This window comes from Aulostomus chinensis, chromosome 23, assembly GCF_037954235.1.
Source record: "Aulostomus chinensis isolate RoL2024-O1b breed Wild chromosome 23, RoL_Achi_v1.0, whole genome shotgun sequence".
NCBI classification, from domain to species: domain Eukaryota; kingdom Metazoa; phylum Chordata; class Actinopteri; order Syngnathiformes; family Aulostomidae; genus Aulostomus; species Aulostomus chinensis.
In genome coordinates, this window is record NC_141342.1 from 8,809,070 (window position 1) to 8,836,964 (window position 27,895).

The 27,895-nt window shown below is 41.6% G+C and overlaps 1 protein-coding gene across 2 annotated transcripts; it reads left to right on the forward strand.

The window, feature by feature from the left end:
- Positions 1–703: 703 nt before the first annotated feature.
- On the forward strand, positions 704–21,677 carry tex2l (testis expressed 2, like). 2 transcript variants are annotated; one of them, XM_086195696.1, is made up of 12 exons: positions 704–784; positions 4,808–6,228; positions 8,906–9,106; positions 9,575–9,872; positions 12,619–12,884; positions 14,095–14,277; positions 14,367–14,466; positions 14,996–15,128; positions 19,272–19,409; positions 19,715–19,924; positions 21,013–21,133; positions 21,227–21,677. In XM_086195696.1, exons 2-12 carry the CDS (start codon positions 4,849–4,851, stop codon positions 21,380–21,382), a joined length of 3,186 nt encoding a protein of 1,061 aa, XP_086051822.1. In that variant the 5' UTR covers positions 704–784; positions 4,808–4,848; the 3' UTR covers positions 21,383–21,677. The 2 variants fall into 2 exon arrangements, with proteins under 2 accessions (XP_086051822.1, XP_086051823.1); XM_086195697.1 differs by having other exon boundaries at positions 14,128–14,277.
- Positions 21,678–27,895: the final 6,218 nt, after the last annotated feature.

Genomic DNA, 27,895 nt, shown 5'->3' on the forward strand with positions numbered 1-27,895 from the left:
TCCATGATGGATGGCAATTATTTTCTCACCCCAGCTGCACGACTCTTCCTCATGTTGCAATTTCTTGGACTTCCAAAGTGTTTCTTTATGTAGGCCAAGATGGAGGAAGGAAAAAAGGGGGAAAACAAACTCCCTTCAGACAAATGATAATATTTAACCCCTAGACTGAGCTTAAACTGACCAAAGAAAGTGTCTTAAGCTCAAGAAAATATTTTCTTCCCTCTTGCATCCCTTCATTCTCACTCCGAATTGATGAAAGAGGCAGCCACTATGTTAGGTAGAAGCTAGTCACAAAGAATTGATACAGGAGGGAAAACACTCAAAGTACCTATTGAGCACTTGAGAGGCAAAATAATCTTCTTGGGTTAAGTACAAATTTAAGTCTTTTTATCTTGTACAATCAAAGTATTTCTCCCTCTGCATAACTGTGCTGTGTGGGTGAGTTTATGTGTGTGCATCTGTTGGGGCTGCAGGACTCTAAATCTGGATTATCATGCAGTGCGGCCATGCTTTTCATAATCAGTTGGGTGAGCTGTGATTCTCGGCAGCACATGACACATCTGGATACAGGCAGTTGTGTTAAGAGGAGGTATGTGTGTGTGTCTGCATGAGGGAGGGGGGGGGGAGAGAGAGAGAGAGAGAGAGAGAGAGAGAGAGAGAGAGTGCTCAGACTCCTCCTCAGTCTGCCATCCCTCCACACACAAATGGAAAGGGAATTATCAGAAGACAACATTGAGCTGCAGCCGCTTCAGTCACATTTCCATGCACAACATTAAAAGTACAGGTATGTGCTTTTTCTCACCTCTGTGTGTGTTCCAATTCTTGCTTTGATTCTTTGGATGCAATTTTATCTCTGTCTGTCTCTGTGAGTGGTCTTTAACTTCTACTCCTGCTGTCACACCTACATGTCACACTAGTCTTGTGGGTGCGAGCCTTCTGTTAAGTGGAGGCCTGCAACTCTGCGTTGGGATGCTAAACCAAATCTTCGGACACATTCTGTATGTTCTTGATTTGAAAGGTTATATTTTGTAAATGGATGTTTCACTATCCCTCTTGGTTTTGGACTGATAGCGTTGATTATCAATTGCAAAATAACCAGGACTTGTCAGTTCATCATGCTGTTGGTTCTTCTGTTAATTATTGATTGATTTATAACTTGTATATAAATATCATAGTGGTTGAAGGTATTCTTTATTCCCCAAGAACAAGGCAACATATTCAAGTCGCTTTTTTTTAAACAACCAACTAACAAATGTGAAAATATACTCATTATATTATCATAAATAATGAATAGGAAAAATATTTTTATATGAGATACAAGACGCTTTATTGTCATTATACACAATGATTTTTTTTATCATAGTTTTTAACAAATACTCTAAAAATAAAAAAAGTGGTAACATTCTGTACAATAGATGACGAATTAAAGGGACTGTCAACATCATATGAGCTTCAGTTCACGTTGGTATTAACGCTCCAAACTCTGCTGGAGGGATGAACACAGTTCTTCCAAGGGATTTTTGGTAAAATTCTCCTCTGGTTTCTGATGCCAATATTTATTTTCCCTTTCATGTCAGCCAAAAACATGAGAATCTGAAGAAGGTCTATGGAGGGTTGTGATACTACTGTCAACACCGGGTCACGGAGATGAGCTAGCTTGGAAACTCACCCCACACAGTGTTGGTTTAGCCTATAATCCCGCTGTGTGATTTGTCAGATTTCACAGTTAAACCCTACATTAATGTTAATCTGAGATTGTTACTGTCCGTGTCTGATTAGATGATGGGACACAAACACACAAACTCCTACACACAAACATACTGAGTGACTGACAGGCATGGTGTTGGATTGATACTGCAAGAATAAAAGATAGATGGAGTAACCATTTTAGTGGCAAACTGAAGAAAAGATGTGGATGTCACACGCTGACAACTGATTTGAAGCCTTGGCAGTTTACTATAAGCCATCTTGGATTTTGGAGACTCACATTGCCAAGTGAGCTAAAACAAGACATCTGCAGTTGACCAAAACGTACTTTTCATCAACACAATTTTCATGAACTGATAGACTTTTAAACATGTCCACAGCCATTTAAACATACTCATACATGCAATATTCACAACATTCACAATATTTAACAACATAAAATTGGGTTTAGGCACATAAAAACATAAAAGTTAAGGTTGGAAAAACATCTTAGCTTGGGTTTATAATATGTTTTAAAAGGAATTCAAGCATGAAAAATGCCTTTCTCTGCCTATTCACACCAACATGACTGTGTTGGGTTCCAACAATAAATATACAACCTAATATGGTGTTAAAGGTTGCAAGCCTTTTACTTATCTCTTTTTTGAGATTGAAGAAGACTTGAAACTAATGAGGAAATATTTAGTGAGATGTAAAATTTCCTCCTTTCTATAATGTGCATTCCATCCATCCATTCATCCATCCATCTATTTTCTATTGCTTATCCTGTTAAGGGTCGCAGTGGGGCTGGACCGTATCCAGCAGCCTTCAGGCATGATGCAGGGTCCACCCTGGATGGGTCGTCAAGTCATTGCAGTGCCAACGCATTTAGACAGACAGCCATTCAAACTCACAGCCACACCTACGGTCAAGTATCCGATTAGCCTAGTTCTAGGAGAGAACCCACGCAGGCCCAGGGAGAACATGAACACACAGAAAGATCCCGTGCTTGAGCCAGGGCTCGAACCCGGAACCCTCTTGCCGTGAGGCGACAGTGCCGACCACTACCCTGCTGTACCGTCCTTGTGCGTTGACTATTTAATACATTTTATAACCAGAGAAGTCGCCCTCTGCTGGATATTAGAAGGTATGCTGGTTTAAGGCACTTCAGACCCAGAGGCTTCATGCACTTCCATACATTTCATGAGTGCAGTGGACTGAGAGCAGATGCTCGCTGTGATTCGTGCCACAGCCGTCTCATGATCTCTATAGTTCACATGAAATCTTATGGAACAGTTAACAGGAATTCACACTGAGATTACACTGCTACTTTAGACAAGGACCCAACAGAAAGGATCTAAGAGGTGACTGACCCCAAGAGCGAGACACTTATTTGAAAAATATGGAAAAAATTGCTTGCATTGGGTATTTACTGAGTCAAATAACCCCAGTGTTCCTTCTGTTCTTGTCTTTCTTGTCCTTGATTAAACCACATCGCTTCACTCAGCTTTCTGTGGCCTTTGGGGTTGTCACAGCTGAATACTTCCAATAACACAGTTAAACCAAAAAACCCAAAGGACAGAGTCAGGGAGTTAGTGAGATATCACAAATGTTTTATAATAAATGAGGGAATTGGGGAAGGATTTTGACGTTAATATTTCTGTTTATGCAATATTGAAAAAGGCAAATGTTGTTTTTCATCACAGCCATATTTTGAGGTAAAAGGTAGCATCAGTTTGCATGCAGCAGTTTTAACTTTTGGGTATTGCATATTATCATTTCATGAACATGTTCTGTTGCATTTAAGATAAAGAAAAGACCAAAGTCTGAAGACTTTTTCCGAGCATTTCATCAGTGCATCGAAATTTCATTCTCCATCAGACAAACATTGCCACTCTATAGACTTTTCATGCATTTCTCTGTACTTTCTGACACCCTCCAGCTTCCGGTTCCACCTCTCACCCTGTGAAAAGCTTTGAAGAAGGTCTAATGCCTTCAATGTGTGACTGTGAGGTTTATCTCCCTCACCATCCATTTTGGGTGGGAGCAGATTAGTCAGAATCCACCAGCTGCTGTGGAATTGGTTGAAATTGTGCCACACAGCCCTGTAATACAGTTACGTAAATCTGACCCGTCCGAGGTAGGGTTTAACTCACATAAAGCGCAAAGGAGTGACTAAAAGGTTCCCCACTAGGCCTTTTGTGCTGTTTCCCCAGCTTGTGACCCCTGATGCAGAATTGCTCTTTTCTCCCATATAATGACAGCTGATATCGACTCTCTGTGCTGTGGTGGTAAGGTTTCGACAAGTCAGAAGGTGGTGGTGTGTTATGTGAAAACACGCTATGCTGATGACTCAGAAAAGCCACACGGGGGAAAAATGTTTTTGAACCCCCTTGCTGCTCATCTCACGGTTACATAAGTATCTAAGCATGTCTTGAAGACATCGGGTGGGGATGTGTGAGTGTGTGTGTGTGTGTGTGGGGGGGGGGGGGTCTAAAAGTGGGCTCTTTGGAGGATAAGACTGGAAGATAGTTACGTCCTGGGGAGGGATGCAAGATCAAGTATTACCTCAAGGAGTGAGAGTAGGAATGACTTTTCTTTTTACGCCTGAAATTAAAATTAAAAATATTGCCTTGTTTATAAAAGGCTGAATAACCTTAATGAGGCTGTATGCATCTAATTTTTTTTCATTTTATGCACAGATAATCCCGCCACATGAAATGAATGAATAATATGAACATATCCAGTCAACCCCAAAAGACAGTAGATCTGAGCCAGCGTTGCCCTGGTTTTTGCAACATTAGGGGTAGAAAGTCTGTCTTGTCTATTTTTGCATGCCTCTAAAACTCCTTCAGTATGTAGAGCGACAGCTTTGGGAGAGGTCCTTACTTGGCTCTGGGTCTCCAGTACACAGATGAATGCAAAATTTAAACTACACTTCAGAGCTAAACTACATGATATTCACTTACTCTTGCGTAATTGACACCATGTAAGCACTTTTACTGAAAATGAGGCACAGAAGCAAAGAAAAGATAGCTTGCCATGTTTCCTGCCTCATGCTTTCATTTGTTCTGCCTCCAAGGCTTAGAAATGTAGCTGACTATATTTTTTTCTTTTACAGTGACTCTTAGGTGCCTTTGCTGTGTGATATAAAGTCAGGAAATGGCAGAGAGTGGAAAAAATTGGGCCAGAGAAGGCGAGGATGATGGAGGTGAAGGTGACAGACCTCTCCTGGAGACCCACAGCCTGAGTCTTGACCCTTACCTGGCAGGTGCCTCCTCCCATGGGATAAAGAGGCACCTTCCTAGAGGGATTGTGATCCAGCTAACGGGAACAGAGGGAGAGTGGAACAGCCTGGATGAAAGTGAGCTCATCTTCTCCCTTGATGAGGACTACCCCTCAATCTCTCTTTCAAAGGAGAGGCAGCTCTCTGCTGAGGATGACGGGTTGCTGTCCCAAGCTTTTCATGTACCACTGTCACCTTCATCCCCCAGTTCTCTGGCAAATTGCTCCACCCCAGGGACCAGTTTCCTCTCCCCAGGCCCTTCCTCACCTACCCAACGACCCTTGGCCAGCCTCGTAAAGTCTCTGTCCACAGAGTTGGAGCTTAAAGAAGGTTCCACTCTCAGGCCTAAGCCTCTCCTCAGCCTCGTGAAGTCTATCTCCACTGAGCTCTCCCGTTCAGAGCCTGAGGTGTCACAATCAAAATCAGACTCTCGTCTCAACCTACACCTGTGGAAGCAGCTGACACAGCCTAAAACTCGTGGCAGTGGGGACTCTCGTACAGCACCCCCCTCTCCTTGTACACTCTCTCCTAGTGCAGAGGGTTTGAAAGGAGGCTTCTTCAAAATGGAACTTGAGGACACCAAGAGGAAGCTCTCTGAAGCCATGCATGAACCTCTGAGTAGTATGTTCAATAAGATCATGAGAGAGGAGAACGTGGGCAGCCCTAAACACCAGTATAAGGCTCAGGTGGGTCACCAAGTCAGCTCCAAAGGCTTGGGGAGGGAAGGTAGCACAGACACGGGACTTTCAGAGTCTCCCATCAGGAGCAGTAGGAGAGCAGATACTGAAATCTTTGACTGGCCTTCGGTTAGGCAACCCGGTAGTGGCCACCACAGCACCTGCCCTTTGCATCATAGCAAACGTCACAGGGATGAGGAACTGGAAATATGTACAGATCGTGACATGATGCAAGTATTTGCCATTGAGAAGCAGGTGAGGAGACAACCAACTGGTTCTAAGGGTCCTGCAGCACCACGACACAAGACTTCTCCTCTTCAACCCTCCCATCCTCTGCCCTGCATGAGTTTATTCTGCGTGGCGATGCTGTCCTATGGGTACTTGATCCTACCACTTAATTCATACTTCTCTGGCCTGGCTCTGGGGTTGGGACTAGGCTTCTTGATTGGACTCTTGCTCATTAGGATGGGTTCCTCAAAGTCTCACTGTTCAGGGGCACAATACAGACCTGCACAGACTCTATTGGGAGAAGGCATTCTCAGCGGTGGCTCTGTCAGCAATGAGCCTGACAGCCTTAAGGTAATTGGATGAGCCCTTTCTCACCATATTCTGCTAAAACGGATTTCCATTTTCATAAATTATGTGTGTATATTTGCACAGTAAGATGAGACTGGGAAACAACGAACCTTTTTCTGTAAGAAGGATAGACTGTGTTTACTTTGGAAATTAAAGGAAAGACAGGTGCATATATATATATATATATATATATATATATATATATATATATATATATATATATATATATATATATATATATATGGTAGCTGCCATAGCTAGTTTTCAATGAAACAAGTCATCACAACAATCTATTTCATAGACTTAGAAGTACTTCTCTTAGACATGTAAAAGCAACTCTGTTATAGCAAAGAAAGTACCTAATTAGTTTGTACCCATAGAGTGTACCCATACAGAGCAGTGTCAAGTCAGCAAGTTAGCGCAGGTCCCACACTCACTTGCTCCTTCTCTGATTTAAATCCTTTGAGAATGGCATTAAGCCACAAAGCCTTTGATTGTACAAACTGATGGAACTGCAATGATAATTACAGTTCTCCTTTTAGCTGAGCTTGACACATAGAAACCGAAAAGAGAGCAGACGCCACCCAGGAACTGTCAAATCCAGAGGCAATTAGCAGCACATACAGGCGAGAGGAGGTTGTAATTTGTCAGGGCATGAGGCAGGTGGGAGTTGGAGACCAGTGATGGTTCAAGAACAGGGTTTGGTGCCTCATGTGTTCAGTCATTAGCAGATTGATTTCAGTCTGTTAGAGCATGAGAAGTTGGTCAGCTGATGACAGAATAAAGATAGTTTACAGTACCTCAGTTAAAGGAAACAGAAAGTCAGAGTGGATTTAGTTTCTGCATATTTCCAATAAAATCATGAAGTTGGGGAAGACTAGTCATGTATTTTTAATGCTATTAATATTATCCAATAGCACTAAATGTGCATAACTCTTAGGATGAAGCATGAGCACCAGAGACTGACTGTATGCTAGCCAAACTGGCTACTTCTGGTGAGCTCTATGCCGTTCTACTGACTTTCAAAATGTTATCAAACCAAATGGGTCGCATTGTGATAATGAAACAGATCCTTTAACTGTGATTGTGTGAGATTCAAAACAATTTATCCACTGATTTACAGTCTAATTTTTCATAATATATGGACAAAGTCTTTTGGGGGCTGCCCATTGCTTGACATATGGGGGAGAAGGAATAAAATCTGGGAAACCATTTTCATTGACTGCAAAACCAGTGCACGATGAGTTCAAACACTGGAACTTTTATTACAGGAAGAGAAAAGACAGGGATCTTGGTTCAAAATTGCTATGATTCTAATATTTGATATTGATTTTGACATACAGGGGTGGCATGACTCAGAGGTTGAGTGGCCGTCTAGCGACCGAAAGGTCGCTGGTTCAGTCCTCACTTCCCCAAGTGACCCTATCCTTGAGCAAGATACTGAACCCCTATTGCTCCTGATGGCCCTGCGATGGACTGGCGACTCTTCCAGGGTGTACCCCGCCTCTCACCCAATGTCAGCTGGGATAGGCTCCAGCCTCATCGCAACCCTTAACGGGTAAATGTGTGGAAAATGAATGGATGGATGGTTGATTTTTACATATATCTGGCATATAGTAACAGATAAATTAACAAATTAAGGAACAATTATCTTAGGTACACTGGATTAAACTGGGAGAATGTATTTTTCTTTGCATGCTATCTTAAAAAAATGCACTATTTGAACCAATTTCTTATTAGTTAGCACAGACCGTCCTCAGGAATCATGTGACTGATACACAAACATAAATGTAATAAAACAAGACAATGTTTTATTGCAGTTTTGGACTATCCCCACCAAACAAATCAATATTCCAGCACTTTATGGGTCAATACATGGAGGTAATTTCATGTGAATGAGGTGAAGGGGTTACAAGTACAGATTTCTCTAAATCCAACCCTGTGCCTAACTTCTGCCTTACCAATCTGTAGCCTAAATCTAAGCAGAAATTCATCCATCCAGCCATCCATCCGTCGATTTTTTGGACCACTTATCTATTAAGGGTCGTGGGGGAGGCGGGCTGGGGCCTATCCCAGCTGACATTGGACAATAGGCGGGGTTCAATCTGGATGGGTTGTCAGTCTCTTGCAGGGTCATCAGGAGCAATTAAGGGTTTAGTATCTTGCTCAAGGATACTTCGACATGGTCATCAGGAACAGAGGATCAAACCAGTGACCCATCTGTTGCTGGACGGCCACTCTACCTCCAAGCCATGCCACCTCAGTAGCAATTCAAACAAGTAGAAAGTCTTTGTTATTGCAAAGAATACAATGGGTCTCATCCTCTCCAGATGACCCATCCTCTGGAGATCAGTGGACAGCCGTCAGGCAGTGACCCACTCAGGGGAATTAACCTCAGTATTTGAGATCATGTTGCTGTGCTCTCTGGATGTAATATTCAGGGCACACAAGCCCCTTTCCAAACAATTCTAATTGTCCATCTTCTCTGAGGTTTGCTTTCTTTATTTCACAACTGAGCTTATATGAGAAAAGAGATGAATTGGGGAAATGTACAAAAAAAACAAGACAGATAATGCATACTCCACTTTTATGCTGATTGCAACTATAATGTGTTTTTTGAGTGTCTCTGGAATAAATCAACCCTAGCATCTGAATTAACCCTCACCTACTGCGTTTGCAGGGCTGGATGAATGAGATCCATGATTACAACCCAGAAACCTTCCATTCAGCGCTGACTCACTCCGTGTTTGCCACGCTGGAGGGCTCCTGCCTCCGTCTAGACTCCCCCCGTACAAACATCAGCCGTAGGGCCATGTACGATGAGAGAGTCCACGAGGCCATCTTTGTCAAGACACGCTGCTTTAAACTAGCAAAGAGCAAAGTATGACTGCCTAAATGAGTGAGGAAATGTGGATATACAGGACAAATGTATTATGTTGTGTGAAGCCAATGTATAGTTAACACAGATGTTGCCAAGCCTCTTTCCAAAGTTTTTACAGCATATCCTGAGAAGATCATTCATGTGTCCATAATATATCCCACAGCTGTTGAGATGATACAATCATAACCACAGACATCAACCTAATGTGACATAAACCAGGAATGTATTTCCAAATTGACTGGGATACATTAGGGAGTTTGGTCCAAATATTTTAAATATTGACTGGCATCACTATCCTTCACACTAGCCTGCTACTATGGCTAAAACTAATACTGCACGTTTGAAAAAGTGCTCTTCATAAGCTTTTAACTAATCAATGTAAAGATGCTAGCTTGTGAGAGAAGTATGAATCTTCAAGAGTAATTTGAATCAGCTTCATCTCATTTAACAGTTGTCTCTTCCCCAAAGGTATTCCTGCTGCCATCTGTGTTGGCTCGGAAGAGAGTATGGAACCCCAAGTATCCTATCTGCATCCAACTGGCTCGGGGTATAAACTCCCAGGAGAAGCCTTTAGTTTTGGAGCCAGGAACTGAATCGTCAAGTTCTTCTGAGACTGTCAGTGATCATCCTGCCACTCTTTACCTCTTTGGACGGACAGGAAGAGAGAAGGAAGAGTGGTTTCGCCATTTCTTATTTGCTTCCATGGATACTAAAAGAGAAATGGAGGGAGACAAATCAAGGCCTGGCAGATGTTTGTCCAGATCGGGTATGAGAAACATAAATAATGCATTAGTGAAAAGAAGGCCTCCAGATAAGGCATCTATACAACTGCTGTATACGTGTGGATTATGGATTACATGCTCCAATTCTTTGCATGTCAAAGTCAATCCCCTATCTACGAATGTACACATCTCACAGTTGTTTGGTATCCTGACATATAAGACATCAGAAAAAAAGTATATCAGAGGCATCAGCTCTGTGTTAGCAGCATTATAGAGAAAAATATTGTATTCGCAGAGCAAAGATATTACACATAAATTATTCTATCACATTTGAATGGTTGCACTTGATCCATTATTATAATTTTGCCCATAAATTTGTTGATATCACTTTTTCTTTGCCAAGATAATCTGTGTGTCGCACAGGAGGAGAGCATTGAGATGCTGATTAAAAGCAATAATAACAACGCGGGTACTCCTCATGATGGAGTCAATAAGAGTACACTAGCTCCAGATTCAAAGTGACAATAAAAAAAAATGTCATAAGTCAACAGGGAGAAGTTCATTGGTGTTTTACATACTGGCATGTCAATTCAGCAGAGTGCTGCAAATGTAAATGCTCATTTTTCAACATGCAGCCACCTCGTAGGGTGCTGGGACGAAGTGCTTCACAGGAGTGTCTAGGTGACATGACAGCAGTCTATTAGTGTTTCTCTGACAACAGTATCTTGACAAATAATCCAGCTTCCCTTAGGCAGCTGGATTTGCGACATCACACAAGAATCAATCAAACCAGATATCCCGATATACATTTGTGTTGTCGCCGATAGTGGTTTGGCCAATCAGTGTCCTGTGAGGGAACAGGGGCGACATTTAAGTATGACAACAGCTGTGACTGTTTAAGATGATACAAGTGGCTCCTGAAGAGGCTGGCGTAGATGCAGCTACAGTAGTATATATAGCTATAGTCAGTTATATCAGAAATGGAGAGTATTTCTTCTTTAAAAAAGAGCTAAATAAAACCCACTGAAGCATGGAAAATAACACACTTCCATTGACACAGAACTGTAAAAGTCCATTCAGCAGTTTTGTAACACAGCTAATCCACCGTATGAACACGAATGCAGCTGAAACCTGATGAGACTCTGAATCTCATTTTTCTGACCTTTTTCCAGTAACATAATGTCACTTTTCAGAGTCACAGTGCTCAATGTCATAGGTAGTGCATGAAGTTTCTCATAGCTGAAAAAAAATTGTTTGGATTTTTATGGGACATTCCAGACTGACATGTCAGTGTGTTTCCAACCCTGTAAATTCACCTGCACAGCTCTTGAGCGAGAATGGGACAGCATTCCAAAAGTCTGAATGAATAATTTCATTCATACTGTGTGAAGGAGGGGTGGTGCAGTGGTCAGCACTGTGATCTCACTGCAGGAAGGTTCCGGGTTCAAGTCCCGGCTTGGGCGCGGGATCTTTCTTTGTGGAGTCTGCATGTTCTCCCTGTGCCTGCGTGGGTTCTCTCTGGTACTCCAGCTTCCTCCACAGTCTAAAGACATCAAGAGGGGACGAGGCTGATTGATACTCTAAATTGACCGTAGGTGTGACTGTGAGTGTGAGTGGTTGTTCATCTCTGTATGTTGGCCCTGCGATGGACTGGCGACCTGTCCAGGGTGAACCCCGCCTCTCGCCCGTAGATGCTGGGATAGGCTCCAGCCCCCCCCCCCTCCTTACTAGTAAGGAATAAGCGGAAGATGACGACGACGATGACGATGACTGTGTGAAGGAGGGGCAGCACAGTGGAGCAGTGGTTAGCACTGTCACCTCACAGCAAGAAGGTTCCGGGTTTGAGCCCCGACTTTCTGTGTGGAGTCTCCATGTTCTCCCTGTGCCTGTGTGGGTTCTCTCTGGTACTCCAGCTTCCTCCCACAGTCTAAAAACATGCAAATAGGGACGAGGCTGATTGATACTCTAAATTGACCGTAGGTGTGACTGTGAGTGTGAATGGTTGTCTGTCTCTATGTGTTGGCCCTGTGATGGACTGACGACCCATCCAGGGTGAATCCCGCCTCTCGCCTGAAGGCTGCTGGGATAGGCTCCAGCCCCCCCGTGACCCTTAACAGGATAAACTGTAGAAAATGGATGGATGGATCGATGTGTGAAGGAGATACAATATTAAATACAAGGGTGAAAAGGACATTTTCACATTTCCCAATCTGTATTATTGACATTTTTTTGGTGAAATCGTCCACATTTTTTCCCCCATATTTCATGTTTTTAACGATTAGATCAATTAAAATGTTAAACATCACACAGTAGCCTCTAAATTACAATCATAACTTCATTGTTACAACCTGTATGGGTGACAGTGCTACAGACACATTATACCACACAACTAAAAATAGATAAACAGGCCCGTGCAAAATCATACACCATGTAATTGAATTATAGGTTGAATAATCATACAAACTTCCATTTTCTTTTTTCTTTTTGGCAGCTTACCTCTTTCTAAGTCTGAAGTCAATAATGTGAAGTATGCATGACTGGCACACATTCCTATTGCGCTATTTTTTGTGAGCACTCATTTCTGCATAGACAGAGGCACATTCATCATAGCTCACACCAAGAAGTGACGGCATCTTGCCCCCTGGACAATCTCTTAAAGGTTGGGGTGCTCTCTCTTTATTGGCCTTATTTTGTCCGTGTTTGTCAACTGCAACTGTCGGGAACGATTCTTTTGGTATTTCTGTGTAGTATTTTAGTTTACCGTGGAAAATGTTGCCTGTCTTGCTGCAGGTGACCCAGTACTGTCACAAAGTATTAATGCCCAAGGTCAAGTCCCAAGCAGCAGAGGGTCCAGCAGAGTGGGAAGCAGTGATGATGACGCCCCCTCCACGCCTCCTCTCCCTTCCATCCCTGCAGCTCATCACAGTAGCACCAGGGGCCCTTCACTGCTGGACTACTCTGGGTACATGTCTCGTCTCCTTGCCGCAGAGGAGTTACCCACACTATCAAGCCCTGGAGCCAGCAGCACAGAGACAAGCCCGAGCATCAAAGGAAATGTAAGTGATGCTCATCCATTAAATTAAGTGAAGTAAATCAAGTGAAGCTCAAAGAATGTTTCAGAGCTTGACTATATATATATATATATATATATATATATATATATATATATATATATATATATTTATATATTTATATATATATATTATGTAGCACACAGAGAGCCAAGTGACATATCGTCATGACTCGTGTCACCTTCTGGACCATATGTGAGCGAAGATCGAAGCGAAGTAAAATCTGGTCAACTGGACGTAAGTTTATCTTGAAGACGTTTCACCTCTCATCCAAGAGGCTTCTTCAGTTCTAGTGAAGAGTGTGGAAACTCCAGCTTATAAACCTATGTGGGAGTGGTCAGTGCTATTGTGGTGGAGACGACCCTCCCGAGACTCACCTGGCCTCCCCAACGACAGTCGTTGTGCGGTGTCAGGGAGTTTCAGGGGTGGTCGTTAGGGAGTTTCACCGACCACTCAGATGCTAATGGGCTGTGCTGGCATCAGCTGTTCCACATGGGTCTTTCAGCTGAGCTCTATGTTGACATAGAACATATGTCAACTACTATGTCAACATAGAAGAACCAACTCTGGAGGACAGGACTCAGCGGTTTTCCTCCACCTCAAGGAGGAAAGCCACTCCTTCCAGGACGATCATGTCCAAATCCTCGACAGAGAGGACAGATGGTTTGAAAGAGGAGTTAAAGAAGCCATCCACGTCAGGATAGAGAAACCATCTTTGAACAGAGGAGGTGGACTGCGACATTTCCTTTCACCTATTTACAACCAAGTCCTTTCAAAGCTTCCCCAAAGAGCTCAGCTGAAAGACCCATGTGGAACGGCTGATGCCAGCACAGCCCATTAGCATCTGAGTGGTCGGTGAAACTCCCTAACGACCACCCCTGAAACTCCCTGACACCGCACAACGACTGTCGTTTGGGGAGGCCAGGTGAGTCTCGGGAGGGTCGTCTCCACCACAATAGCACTGACCACTCCCACATAGGTTTATAAGCTGGAGTTTCCACACTCTTCACTAGAACTGAAGAAGCCTCTCGGATGAGAGGTGAAACGTCTTCAAGATAAACTTACGTCCAGTTGACCAGATTTTACTTCGCTTCGATCTACGATGACCTGGATGAATGAGAACCTACACAGACATATGTGAGCGAATGTACTTTTATAAAATGACTTTATTCTGCTTCCTCTATTTTTTGCTCAGGTAGTTCCAAACATTTCTGAATCTTTTCTGCAGTGCACCTGTGGTCTAGCAGAGTACCCAGGGTGGAGCCAGACTGCATGGGCCAATGCTTTAATTGGTCGAATCTTCTGGGATTTTCTGGGAGAGAAGCACTGGGCTGACCTGGTAACCCATAAGATCCAGAAGAAGTTGAGCAAAATCAGAGTAAGACATGTTTTAATGAAAGCTATACAGCACTGTAAACTCTGTGAAAAATGAGTAACAGCATTTTAAAACATGTCTTCCTGTTACAGCTGCCTTATTTTATGAATGAGCTGACTATAACTGAGCTGGATATGGGCTGCTCCATGCCATATATCACATCTACCTCCAGGCCAGAGGTAAACAACAGAGGTGAGCACAGACTAGAGATCAAACAAACCAGCATGCACATACACAGGGAATGACACACACACTCAAAAAAGATGCGATTACAACACTGCGGATCAGACATTGTTATCCTGTTGTAATCTCACAGAGCTGGGGAGCCTTCAACATGTCGAGCATATTGGCCTGTGTGTGTATATATGTGTGTGTGTGTGTGTGCGCGCGTATGTTTGTTTAAAAAAAAAAAAAGGCAATCTGGCCACCACCACTCCAACTGACAAGGGAGATTTTAAGTGTGTATTTGACCTCATTGTCTTTTCTGTTATACAACCGCCCGCCAAATTATCCAGCTTGTCCCTGTTGTTCCTGGTCAGTCCAGATGTGTCAGCCCCAAAGGGAGATTTATAATTCCTTATAATTTATTTCAAAATTTCAAGCCTTCATAATCAGTAAAAGCTGTTCAGTCTGCCAACTGAGTCCAGATTAGGCTGCTGTGTGTGAGCTTCGTCTTATTTTCGGTACTCTGGCGTTGACCTCTTTGTGCTTCCCCCTGCAGGCCTGTGGGTGGAGTTGCAGCTGGTTTACACTGGTACCCTGCAGATGACCTTGCAGACTAAGTTCAACTTGTCCAAGTTGGGTAAAGAGGGAGGCCAGGACACAGACTGGATGACTGATATGAGTAGCCCACGGTTCGTAAATACTCACGTCTTTTTATTGCCTATAAAAACTGCTTCGATTTAAATGATAACAGATATCAGTATTGCCATTGGGACCAAAGTAGATGTAGCTGTGTCACAGACTTTAAAGTGAAAAGTGACTTGTGTAGGCTATCAGGGACGCAGCAGTGGTGTTATCATTACTGATTCTTAGGGCTGGGTATCGTTTGAAATTTTTCGATACCAGTACCAATACCAGTACCCTTAAAACGATACCGATACCAATTGAGTACTTCATTCGATACAATTTTTTCAACATCATTCAATGTTAATCATGTGAAAATAAAGCAATCAGTTGCATAAATGTCACCACTTGTCGTCATTCAAAGAAAATTTCGACACAAATGTATTTCAAAAGTGCTTAAATATTAATTAACAGCTGTGCAAACCTGTACAATGAAATATTTTGGTCTGTGTCAATAACACAACCAGAACCAACAGTGAACAACACTGACTGAGTCAGTCCTCATTAATTAACAGTTTTTTTGCATTTCAAAAGTGCTCAAATATTTATAAACAGCTGTACAAACCTGTACAATGAAATATTTTGGTCTCTGTCAATAACACAACCAGAGCCAACACTGAACAACACTGACTGAGTCAGTCCTCATTAATTAACAGTTTTTTTGTTTTTTTCAGAAATATTAGCATGTCTGCCTTCTCTGGCAAAAGGCAAGCCCTTTCCTGGCTGATTGTGTCACCAGCTGTAGAGAAAATTTGTTCAGCTGGAGTGGAGGATGCCTGGACACGTGTATTTAGAGGCCAGATTACACAAGATAGGGAATGTCCCTCTCCTCTCCCACCACCACTCAGTAGGATTGGTGGAGGTCAGCTCTGTAGGTAGAGCTCTGTAGAGTTCAAGCTCCTTCCGTGCCTTCTCTGATGAGTCCAGTAGTGGCGCTGCCTGAAAGGTTTTAAGGGCCAGGTCCTCCTCTGCAAACAGCTCCCCCAGTGCAGAGTGACACATGGAGTGTCTCGTAGTCACAGCAGTCTATAAAGATAAGTATCAAGGTAAAAATTGAGAGAAAAACAAGTGAGACAAAACCAGAGGAAAGCACTCAAGTAGTGATCATCTTAATGCAAAGTACGTAGGTTTGTTTGATTAAGAGATGAGTCGGTAATGAATGGTAAGCTTCCATGTGTTGTGTTCTCCTCCGGAGATGCAGCCTCTTCATCCCCTAATTCCTCCTCCATCCCCTCGTCCAGTTTGTCCTCGTCATCTTCATTAATTTCCAGTGCATGCTATAATACAGTTTTATGTCAGTATTCTGTGTGGCATTTTGATAATCAATATCTTCATCCCAGAAAGTATGGTAAAAATAGTCGAAATGAAGGTAACCTGTTCAGAGTTTTTGCCGCATGCTTTCTCCTCCAACCGAGACCAAACGGCAGCTAGTAATCAGGAATCAGTGATTCCTGATTACTAGCATGTGTTCGTCAAGTCAAGTCAATTTTATTTACATCGCGCCAAATCACAAGTTATCTCATGACACTTTACAGGTAAAGCAGGTCTAGTACCACACTCCTTCAATGAATCTACACCCAACAATTCTCCATCAGCAGCACATCCTGCAACAGCAGCGACGAAAACCTTCCTTTTAACAGGCAGGAATGTCGAGCAGATCCAGGCTCGATGGGGACGGCCTTCTGCTTTGACCAGGGAAAGAGAGCAGGAGAGCGAGGCAGAGACAAAGACAGATAATGGAGGAAGACATTTGCAGAAGGAAAGAGTGGGACAGAGATAAAGAGAGAGAGAAAGGGAAGAGACTGATGGACAGACGGGGACGTGAGCAGGTGGAGCTACGGATGAGGGGAGCCCGAAGGCTCCAGAGAAGAAGACGAGTTAGTAATACGTATGAGTATGATTTATGTATGACACATATAGGAGGACAGAGAGGAGGAGAGAGAAGCCCAGTGCACCATGGGAGATCCCCCAGCAGCCTTAGCCTATAGCAGCATATCTAAGGGCCAGCCTAAGCAGCCCAACTATAAGCCTGATCAAAAAGGAAGGTCTTTAGTCTGCTCTTAAAGGTCGAGAGGGTGTCTGCATCCCGGACCGAAACTGAGAGACGGTTCCACAGGAGGGGAGCCTGATAGCTGAAGGCTCTGGCTCCCATTTTATTTTTAGTGTTATCATTACTGATTACTGATTACTGAGCAGGCCCTGTCTCCAGTTTCTATCTACACTGGAGAATTGCTTTTTCCCCAGCAGCCTTGTTTAACATTTATTGAATGTCTTGTTAACCCCCTATGCATTCACCTCTGATGAAAAAGAGTCATAATTTGACTTTGAAGAATAGAATCAAAATATCTCACTAAATTCTTCATAGGCAAAATCCACAGCATTGTTTTTCAAAATATCTTCAAGGACCTCTGTGATTATTTACCACTTTTATCAGTGTGCCATTATTTGCGTCAGCCCTTTATCCTTGTATCTTTATTTCAAGCTCACATCTCTACTGTTACATTATTGAAGACACAGGATGACACAAGTTTTTACTGAATCAAATGTCATCATCCAGTTGACAGGATGGAACAGTCTGACAACATACAGCTCCACTGTTTCCTGGGCGGTGGGTATGAAGTCTTTCAGGCTCTGTGGGCTCTCTGGCATTTGCTGACTTCTTCCTGATTCTTGTTAACAGAATCTCATGAAGCTACGAATAAAAATTCCTTATTAACACTACTTGAAATGTGCTGTGTGGATTTCGTCTTCACACTTAAAGCTGAGGGTTAGCACTGATGCCACAGTGCAAGAAGTTTCCGAGTTTGAGTCCTGGCTCAGCACAGGATCTTTCTGTGTGGAGTCTGGAGTCTTTATGTTCTCCCTGTTCCTGCGTGGGTTCTCTCTGGTACTCCAGCTTCCTCCCACAGTTCAAAGACATGCAAATGTAGACTAGGCTGATTGATACTCTAAATTGAGCGTAGGTATGAATGTGAGTGTGAATGGTTGTCTGCCTGTTGTCTGTCTATATATATATATATATATATATATATATATATATATATACATATATATATAATATTTGTTGGCCCTGCGATGGACTGGCGACCTGTCCAGGATGAACCCCGCCTCTTGCTGAAGGCAGCCAGGATAGGCTCTGTTACCAAATGCCCTCATAATAGTCCACTGTAAGAGTAACACATAAATGTGTGATCATGGTATGTGATTAAGTTAGTTGACATTTTTCAGTGTTAATAGTGTCATGATGGAGCCTTATTTGGGTTTATATTGTGAGACTGAAAGTGTAGCTGATTCACAATTTTCTGCCTCAAAGGGGCTTCACCTCCTAGACGAGAAAGTTGTTGAGATTGGTGGTGGACACTTGTCTTCAGACTGGCTGAAGTGAGAAAAGGAGCACATAACCCTTTACCGCTCCTATGGAGTTAACCACTGAATGTTCTTTTTTTTGTGCTTAATGGAGTTTAGCATCCAGCAGTCGGCCTCTGAAAATGTAATGCAACTACTCATGCAGTCCTTAATCCGTAAGCAAGCAGTGAAGTTGTAAAAAGGAGACCAAACAGTTTTGGAACAATGTATTTTGTTTCATTTAGCACATGAATAATAACAAACCTAAGGTCTGTGGAAAACCTACTGTACGGCGTTATTTTTGAACTGTGATAACATCTATCCATAGTTTTTGGACATATATTGAAATTGAGAGTATGTTTTTCTCTTACAGAACAACACACACACACACACACACACACACACACACCGCATATATAGGGACAAAAACACAATGGCTATTTTAGCTTTTACATATTACTGCACTTCAACAAAACTTAAATTCTTGAGGGGGTTTACTGGGACTATATGCAGGGTTATTCTGTGGTTGTAGCAACTGCTAATCCCAGTGCAGCACCTTTAACTTTTTCAAACAGTGCTTTATAATGTAGCTTGGACCTGAAGAAAACATGCGTTTGTGGTTATGTGTCACAATAAGCAACTGATGTGGTTGTATTGTAAGTCTCCTCCTGCTCTACACAATAGGCGCTTTGACTTAAGACGTTTTCTTTTGCAAAAATCTGTACATGAATCCATGAAAGAATCCGTTTGAAACCAAGCATGCATTGTTGAATTTCTGTTAAACCTTTATTTCTTTATCTTCTTAGCTGCAGGCCCATCCTCAGTGTGCTGGCAGACAGTGATGAGGAGTCATCCAGTGCTGGTTCATCAGATGAAGAAGAGCTGCTCCTCTCTGAGCCTCAGGGGCTGGTCGGGGAGAGAGGGTCCTCACCTGCTACAGAAGGGTAAAGGCTGAGGCTAACACCAAAATAAGATGTGCAAATTATGATAATCAAGTCCAAATATATTTCACTAAAAATAAAGTGTAGAAAGTGTCAGATCTACCAAGTAACACCATTAGGTGTTACTTCCAGCCTTCTGTCTTGGCAATTTTTTTCTGAAGCAGAAACTAAATAAATCCCACTGACTTACACTCCAAGTGGCTTTAGCTTTCATTTACTTTTCAGTTTTTAGTATCTAAAAGCTAAATCTACCCACAACTGCAGTACCACGCGCACTAATGCTTTCCTTCATTAATCTTCTTTTGCAGGAACGCGGGTGGAAAAACTGGAAGGAAGATTTTAAGATTTGTGGACAAAATTGCTAAATCCAAGTATTTCCAGAAGGCGACAGAGAATGAGTTCATTAAGAAGAAGTTTGAGGAGATGTCAAACACTCCCCTTCTACTAACTGTAGAGGTTCAAGAGCTGTCAGGTTCTCTGGTTGTCAACATCCCACCGCCCCCTACAGACAGAATATGGTGAGGACAAATGATTCCACCACAGCCTTTCACTTTGATAAGGATTAGAAATTTTAGCCCTTGCCCAACATATAAGCAAGGTGGTGTTGATTTCTTTATTGTTTCAAAGCAAACATGCAAAAAAATGAAAACACGGTAACGTTTACAGTGTATTATGATTGTTATAGCATTAGTTGCTACTGCAGTCATGACTACAATTATAAAAATAAAAGTGATATTAAAAAAAAATCTTAATCTTTCATATATTTACATGAGATGAAACCCCCAAATGCTACTCTAACTAATTAAATCGAAATCAGGTGAATCATAAATTTTTTGATAAGTCTTAAAACGGCTCATTGTGATCATCTTTTCAAATATTTTTCATTTTGGTTTTTTTTGTGCTTTTTCTATGATTTGTGAAGCCGTGAGCCACCCTGACAATCTCTGATGCTCGTATCAGTCATTCTGTCTGTCGCCTCTGTCAGTAGCCGAGCCCGACTGTCATCCCCTGCCAATCTGGCGCTAATACACATGCCAAGTTGGATGTCAATCAGATGAGCATTTAAGAAGAAAGTCAAGTTTTAGACAAACATACAAGCACACACTCTATCATGAAATGGTTTAATAATCATGTTAATTTCCAGATTTCTTATTAAGTCTATCTAAAATTGTGAAATTACACCTTTTTGGGAGCAGTGAATCAATTGTAAAAACAGATTTTTTTTTTTTTTTGTAAAGCTTTCAAAATTATTTTCTGATGTAAATCAGCTGTTGTAACTTTACAAGGCAGAAATTCTGAAAACATAAACATAAAATCAAAAGCTGTGTCACTCAAACATGCCAGTGCTTCATGCCATGACTGTGTGAACGTCTCTCAAATGCAAATGAGACGACTCTGTTCATCATGTTGTGTTTGTGTCTTGTTTTTCACACCTCATCTCAGCCAAAAGAACATTTGAACAGATCCTTCAAAGACATGAAAACATTCTACCAATAGGTTTAACTTGTGTTTTGTGGGACTTGAATGAGACAAATTAGGTCTAAAAGCGTGTCAGTAGTAATGTAATGTGATATATTGGGTCTAAATGTTCTGATGTTCTCTGCAGGTACAGCTTCTGTGTGCCACCAAAGCTCGATCTTCATGTCCATCCCAAACTAGGTGAGAGGGAGGTGACTTTATGTCATGTGACTGAGTGGATTGAAAAGAAACTACAGGATGAGTTCCAGGTATAAAAAAAAAAAGCAACAACAACAACAAAACCCACGATTGCACACAATTTGGATGTTCCATCTTTTCTAAATCCAATTTTCTTTCACTAGAAAGTGTTTGTACTGCCAAACATGGATGACATCTACTTACCACTGATGCACTCTGGGGTGGAAAGCCCTCAAGCAACCAGGCATCAGTCCCAAAGTTCCTCCACAGAGTCCATTGAAAGAATCTCAGCAGACATCTCAAGGGCAGAGTCAGACTAGTGCCTCACAGTGTGATGATGGATGGATGAATGGAAATATTATAAATCCAATCTGCAGCTGGAACTCGTAAGAAGAATCGGTAAGAGATTGCAAATCACAGAACAGATATTTGCCAATATGGACTTAAGAAAGGATGTGTGTTTTCTCTGAACCAGGAGTTTTTTGCGGGTTTGTTTCATTCCGTCTGAAATGATGCACCTTCATTACACGATGATAAAACGCGATAAGTGATACCTTTCTGCCTATGTTTACATGTGAAGGAATCCAATGAGATGATACATTTGCTGCTTTGATGTTTACAACTCAGTGTCACTTTAGATGACAGATTGTTAAATAAAAGCTGGAAAAACTTCAAACCACGTTTCGCTTTCCTCCTTATTCCTCAGTGTCTGCCATAATAAGAGACAGGAGACTTAATAACTTACATTTTTTTTAAGATGACAGCAATATGGAAGTTAAGAAGTTTGTGTTTTTATTTTCCCTCCTGAAAATCTTTCCTCATACTGTAGTCTTGTAGTCTTTGCAGGTTTCTCCTTTCACTTGGGAGTGGTGTGTGTGTGTGGGGGGGGGGGTGGTGGCATGGAACAGGAGTCTTTGTTGCTTAAAAAAATAATATTGTGTGATAGAAGACAAATTTGCCTCTGTTCTGATGAAACAGTTGGTTTAAGGAGTGTCACTGTCACCTTGAGAACAGGTTCAACAAGACTTTTTACAGTTTAAAACCCTCTGTTGATTGATGTCAATGTGATGTCAGCTACTCTAGCCTTTAAAACTCCACACTGAAATGCTGATGAAACAGAAAAAAAATGTTGTGTGTCATTCAGGTATGCTCTAAAATCAAACCAATCCTTCCTTGAACCACACTAAACCAAGTTTCACGAAATCAATACTTTCAACTTACTTACAATACTTTTGCGTAAACCTGCAAACAGATGAAGAGACAGATGCGGGTGAAATATAAGCTCCTTGGTGGAGGTAATGAGGTTGTATTTTTACTGTTGCAGTACTTGTTATGCTGCTACATTTAGAGTTGTTTGTGTCCGTGTGCTGTACTGAAAGACATAAAACTCAATACAAGAAGGGAAGATGTATTACGACAGAGATCAAATGTGTGTCAGCTGTGATTCCATAGCGACCTCGAACATTAAAAGAGGAGATGAGGTGAAATTACATGTGATTCTTTATGCTTTAAAATACAATCTCTCACACTCTAGAAAATAAATCACTCAGGGTTCATCCAAATCTGTATTTACATCAGAGTGAATTGATGAAAATACAGTCATACTGAAGAGAAGTGCAACAAATACTCATCAATGAAAGAGTAAACTAATGACACACAACTGAATCCAAGACTTGAATAAACTGTTCAACAACAACAGAGTACGACAGGAACACGGAATGGAGAGAATGTGAAGGCAGACAAGTCCTGGAGCATCGAATGAAAACACATAGAGAAGGACTGTGTGGTCATGTGTGGGAGGGTGCATGTGTGTGCATGTGTCACTCTGTGGGAAGAGTGTTCATAACGATACTGTTAGTTCCCTGCGTTCCTGGCTCATTAGACAAGACCCAGGTCAGCGTCAGAGAGAGAATGAGATGCAAATTCACTGCTACACTGAATGTGATTATTCCACACTTGAGCACATCTACATTATTAGATCATTCATGATATAAGCAAGGACCATATTTACATGTTTGTACAGCATTCTGCTTTGACTACTAAAAATACAAGGAAGTTGACAGGTTGCACTAATCTTATCATGATCAGCGTTTGTCTCTTCAGTGCAAATTCAAGGACTATTTTTTTTGCCTTTCAAGTACTTACAAATACAATAGGTGTCGAGAGCTCACAGAGATGCTTTTTCTCCTCCTGCGGTTCCAGAATGCTGAAAGAGCCAGCCATGTATATTAAGCTTGGAGCTAATAGCAACTGATGGCCAACAACTGCCAAACTACAAGCTCTCAAGCCATATGCCATAAACAGTTGATAAAAAAAACAAGCTATAATTACAACAACTATAACAAAGATGTTCCTACCAAAAATGAACACCAAAAGTGCAGACCTGTCTGTGTTGTTACGGTAGAACAGTGATGCTCCAGTGGGATGGAAATATAAAAGAAAGTATAAAAAGAAAAAACAGTCTCCTTTGCAAACTTTAGAGGGCAGCACCTGGTTATTGTTTAGCAGGAAGCACACAGCACTGCTCTAACCTGCCAACAACACCTCTTAACCGACTCCAATCAACTCTAAAATATCCAACACATTCTCATATTTCCGTACTTAATGTTTTGCACAAGTTGCAAAGTATGTGGTCAGAGCGTGGTGTATCGTCTCAGTTCAGCCACATTACATCTCATCATCTCTCTTATTTTAAGAAGCAGAAAAAAACACTTTGCCTTTTATGTGTTATGTAATTCTGCTATTTCCACAGACAGCGTCTATTCTTCTCTTTTTTCTGTAACTATTTCTGCGTCGTGGACTGGCCTCTTTCTTTTTGCATAATTTTTGTTTGCTCTCAAATCAGAAGAATTTACATTGGGATGGAGTAGAAGAAACTAACCCCCAAAGACAAATCTTCATACAGAAGTATATTGTCAAACTATCCATCCAATCCATTTTCTTCTGCTTATTCCTACATTAAGGGTCGCAGGGGAGCTGGATCCTATCCCAGCGTCAACGGCGAGAGGCGGGGTTCACCCTGGACAGGTCACCAGTCCATCCCAGGGCCAACATACAGAGACAAACAACCATTCACACTCACAGTCACACCTACAGTCAATTTAGAGTATCAATCAGCCTCGTCCCCTCTTGATGTCTTTGGACTGTGGAGGAAGCTGGAGTACCAGAGAGAACCCACACAGGAACAGGGAGAACATGGAGACTCCACACAGAAAGATCCTGTGCTGGAGCCGGGGCTGGAACCTGGAAGCTTCTTGCTGTGAGGCCACAGTGCTGACCACTGCACCATCATGCAGCATATTGTCAAACTAGACATATAGAAATAAAACAAACCAAAGAGGAACTTTTGAAATTTGAGGCTATAACATGATTTTAAATGCTACTAATGCACATAAAGAAATGTTTAGCATTTATTTTTACCTGATTGGATAACACACAGGTTGAGTATTGTGTATTTCAGTGAATAAAAATCATAAGGTGACGGAGAAAACTGTTCTTGATTTTCAAATTATGACAAGACAAAAGGGGGAGGCATTGCTTAGGGGTACACTGGCCATCCAGCAATCAAATGGTCACTGGTTCAATTCCCACTCCCCCCGGTGTTCATGTTGAGATATCCTAGAGCAAGATACTGAGCCCCTAATTGGTCCTGATAGCCCTGTGACCGACTGGCGACCCGTCCACAGTGAACCCCGCCTCTTGTTCAACATCAGCTGGGATAGGCTCCAGCCCCCCCCCCGACCTTTAGCAGATAAATGGTATAGAAAATGGGTGGATGATTTTGACATATAATCTGTATTGAAAATGGATTGATGAGATGGATGCTGGCTAAAAATGCAGGATCGCTATCAAGGAGTATCAAAAAAGACACAGATATGTTTAGGTGTCTAACACCTGTCTAACTCTTGGCAAGCTTCTTTTTGAGATGATGGGACTTTCCAATAGAAACCATATTTCAGTAGTTTCAAATGTTTTGTTATTTTAGTCTTTAGTCTAGGGCTCATTGGAACACACAATGATGAATGAATTTCTTCACAAATCTTCATTTCTAATGAAAGCCATTTGACTGAAAATAAACTACACCTCAGCGATCTCTGATGAACAAATGCATATTGCTGGTATATATACAGACATCTTGTGTTACACCTTTTATTTCATGTTCTCTTAAGAATGCGAGTACCGAAGGAGGAAGTTCTAAAATATCTTTAGGAATTTAACTTTATATAACTTTATGTAACGCCTTACACTAAGAAGCTTTTGTGTTACTTTATGTAACATATCAAATCCAAACCAGCCATACTAGGGACATTCCAGTAGAAAGTCTAATAGACTTTCTACTGGTAGTCTTACAAATAATCTTCAATAATACATTACAATATTTTACAATAATACTGATTATGTGCGCGCACACAGACACACACACACAAACACGGTAATGTCACACTCGAATGAACTCTGAAGAAAGCTATAAAACCCTTCATGTGAGACGCAGGAATCTGTTGGACAAACAGCATCTTTTCCCATCAGCAGCATATTTCTGATAAAACCTTCACCCTATGTTTCCTTGTCGGTTAGTACAGAAAAGCCTTTGTTAGTGACGATAACCTTCCCTCCAAAAGTAAACAGACCAGTTAGACTCAGAGTAACAAGGAGAATGTAGAGAAAGCAGCTATATAACAACCTCTCTTCAACCTTTACGCTGGTCAGCCTTCATGCTAGGTTTTGCAAAGCCATATGAAAACATCTTACAATCTAAATATGACGATGTCTGATTTCAAGATTCAGAAAAGAATTTTCAAACTGCACTTCTCGCTCTAAGGGATTTACTTCCTCTTCACTTATAACATGAGAAACCTCTTGATTCAGAGATTGCAGATTTACGTTTGACAGACTTTTGTCTCCTCAACGCTACAGCTAATGTTTCTGAGCTATGTCAATACTCCAACAACAACAACAACAACAAAAACCTCAGTGCTTACATGCTGTTGTTCAGTCGGGATGTCATACTTATAGAATACATTAAAGGACTGTGAAACAGATTCTTGTAAACGCCAAGCCACAGGAATAATCATTAAAAAAGTTAAAACAACTGGGTAAATGACAGCAAACACCAGAATATACTGTACATACATGTAGCAAACAACAGCACCTGTGGGGAAGTTAAAAGCTATCCACAAGCCACTAGATGAAGTAATTTAAGAGCCAACATCTGCTTTCATGCTTAAATATTCAAAACCTGTCAAGTTGCCTGCAATTTAAATTTTTGAGATGGACAGCTTTGAAATATGTGCGGTTACAAATACTCAAGTTATGAGAAAAACAAAATTTCAAAATGCTGTTATGCTTCATGCTGGTGCTTTGAATATCTTTGCAATTGTGCTAATTTATATGCATTTTTATTAGTTTCCCCCATAAATGTAAATGTCCTTGGCTGAGCGATGTGAGTGTTATCTCATCAGGGGATGTGCTGTATGTTTGACAGATGTTGTGACAGTTCACATCTGCAGCATGGGGTCCACATTAAAATGTCACACGAGGTCGTTGAGCGTTGAATTAAGTTTCAGTAATAAAACTATTGAACATTTGGGGCACTCAGCGCTTGCTTACACTGAAAAATTTGGGATCGACATCAAACCATCGTGCAAATTTCCTTGCCTCAGCCAAGTTCAAACAACTGAACAACCAGGATGAGGAATCAAAGTCATTTTAACACACACACACACACACACACATACACACACATACACACACGTGCAAACAACAACCTGAACATGTTAAACATTTTAGTCTTTTAGCAAACCTGCAGAACTTACAGGCTACCCTGTAAAAGAATACACAATTACAAAGCGCAAGGATAATGACAGTTTAACGAGAGCGTCCGTGCAGAAAGGGAAAGAAAAATAGTCTTACCTTGCTTTTAATTTTACATTTCTTAATTGAAAAAAGCCTATTTGTTTAATCACATAGTCACATAAGTCTTTTAAGATTTGAGTTAAGTGAAAAACAGAATACAAATCACCCGTAACCCTATAAAGCAGTTGTTCATTTGTTTACATTAGCACAAGCATACAAAGTCACAAATTGGATTCTTGTTATTTTTGTCTCTTTTGAGAGAAATAAATAGGCTCTTCAGCTTTTGAATGCTTCATTATTTCACGAGCAAGCTAAACGCTGGTTTGGTGTTGGGCAGGTCATGTGTGGTGTCCTTATTTCAAGGTCTTCTGATGTAGTCTGTTTTGACATAAGATTAAAGGAAAGCTGAAACCATCTCAGGGAAAGTTGGAATAGAATGAATGCTGGTTGATGATTCTCTGTGGGTTTCCCTTGGGGTGATCCTTTAACATTATAGTCATCAAACTCCATCCATCAATTTTCCTCCTCTTATCCTGTTACGGGTTGCGGGGGGTTGGAGCCTATCCCAGCAGCCTTCAGTGAGAGTTCACCCTGGACGGGTCACAAGTCCATCACAGGACCAACACATAGAGACAGACAACCATTCACACTCACAGTCACACCTACGGTCAATTTAGAGTATCAATCAGCCTCGTCCTCTCTTGATATTTTTGGACTGTGGAGGAAGCTGGAGTACCAGAGAGAACCCACACAGGAACAGGGAGAACATGGAGACTCACACAGAAAGATCGCGTGCCCGAGCCGGGGCTGGAACCCGGAACCTTCCTGCTGTGAGGGGACAGTGCTGACCACTGCACTGCCATGCTGCCTCATCATCAGACTGTAATTATAAAAATAATTTCATCTGCGCAGCTTTAAAAGGATACTTGTATAAACCCACTTATCTCTGATCTATTCATTATACATAAATGAAGAAAACT

What these genes read in the sequence shown, in the direction of transcription:
- tex2l (XM_086195696.1), top strand. Translation starts at nt 4,849, where the DNA reads ATGGCAGAGAGTGGAAAAAATTGGGCCAGAGAAGGCGAGGATGATGGA. An exon ending in ATGAGCCTGACAGCCTTAAG is followed by an intron (nt 6,229 to 8,905) that starts GTAATTGGATGA and finishes CTGCGTTTGCAG; the next exon opens with GGCTGGATGAATGAGATCCA. An exon ending in AGAAGTTGAGCAAAATCAGA is followed by an intron (nt 14,278 to 14,366) that starts GTAAGACATGTT and finishes TTCCTGTTACAG; the next exon opens with CTGCCTTATTTTATGAATGA.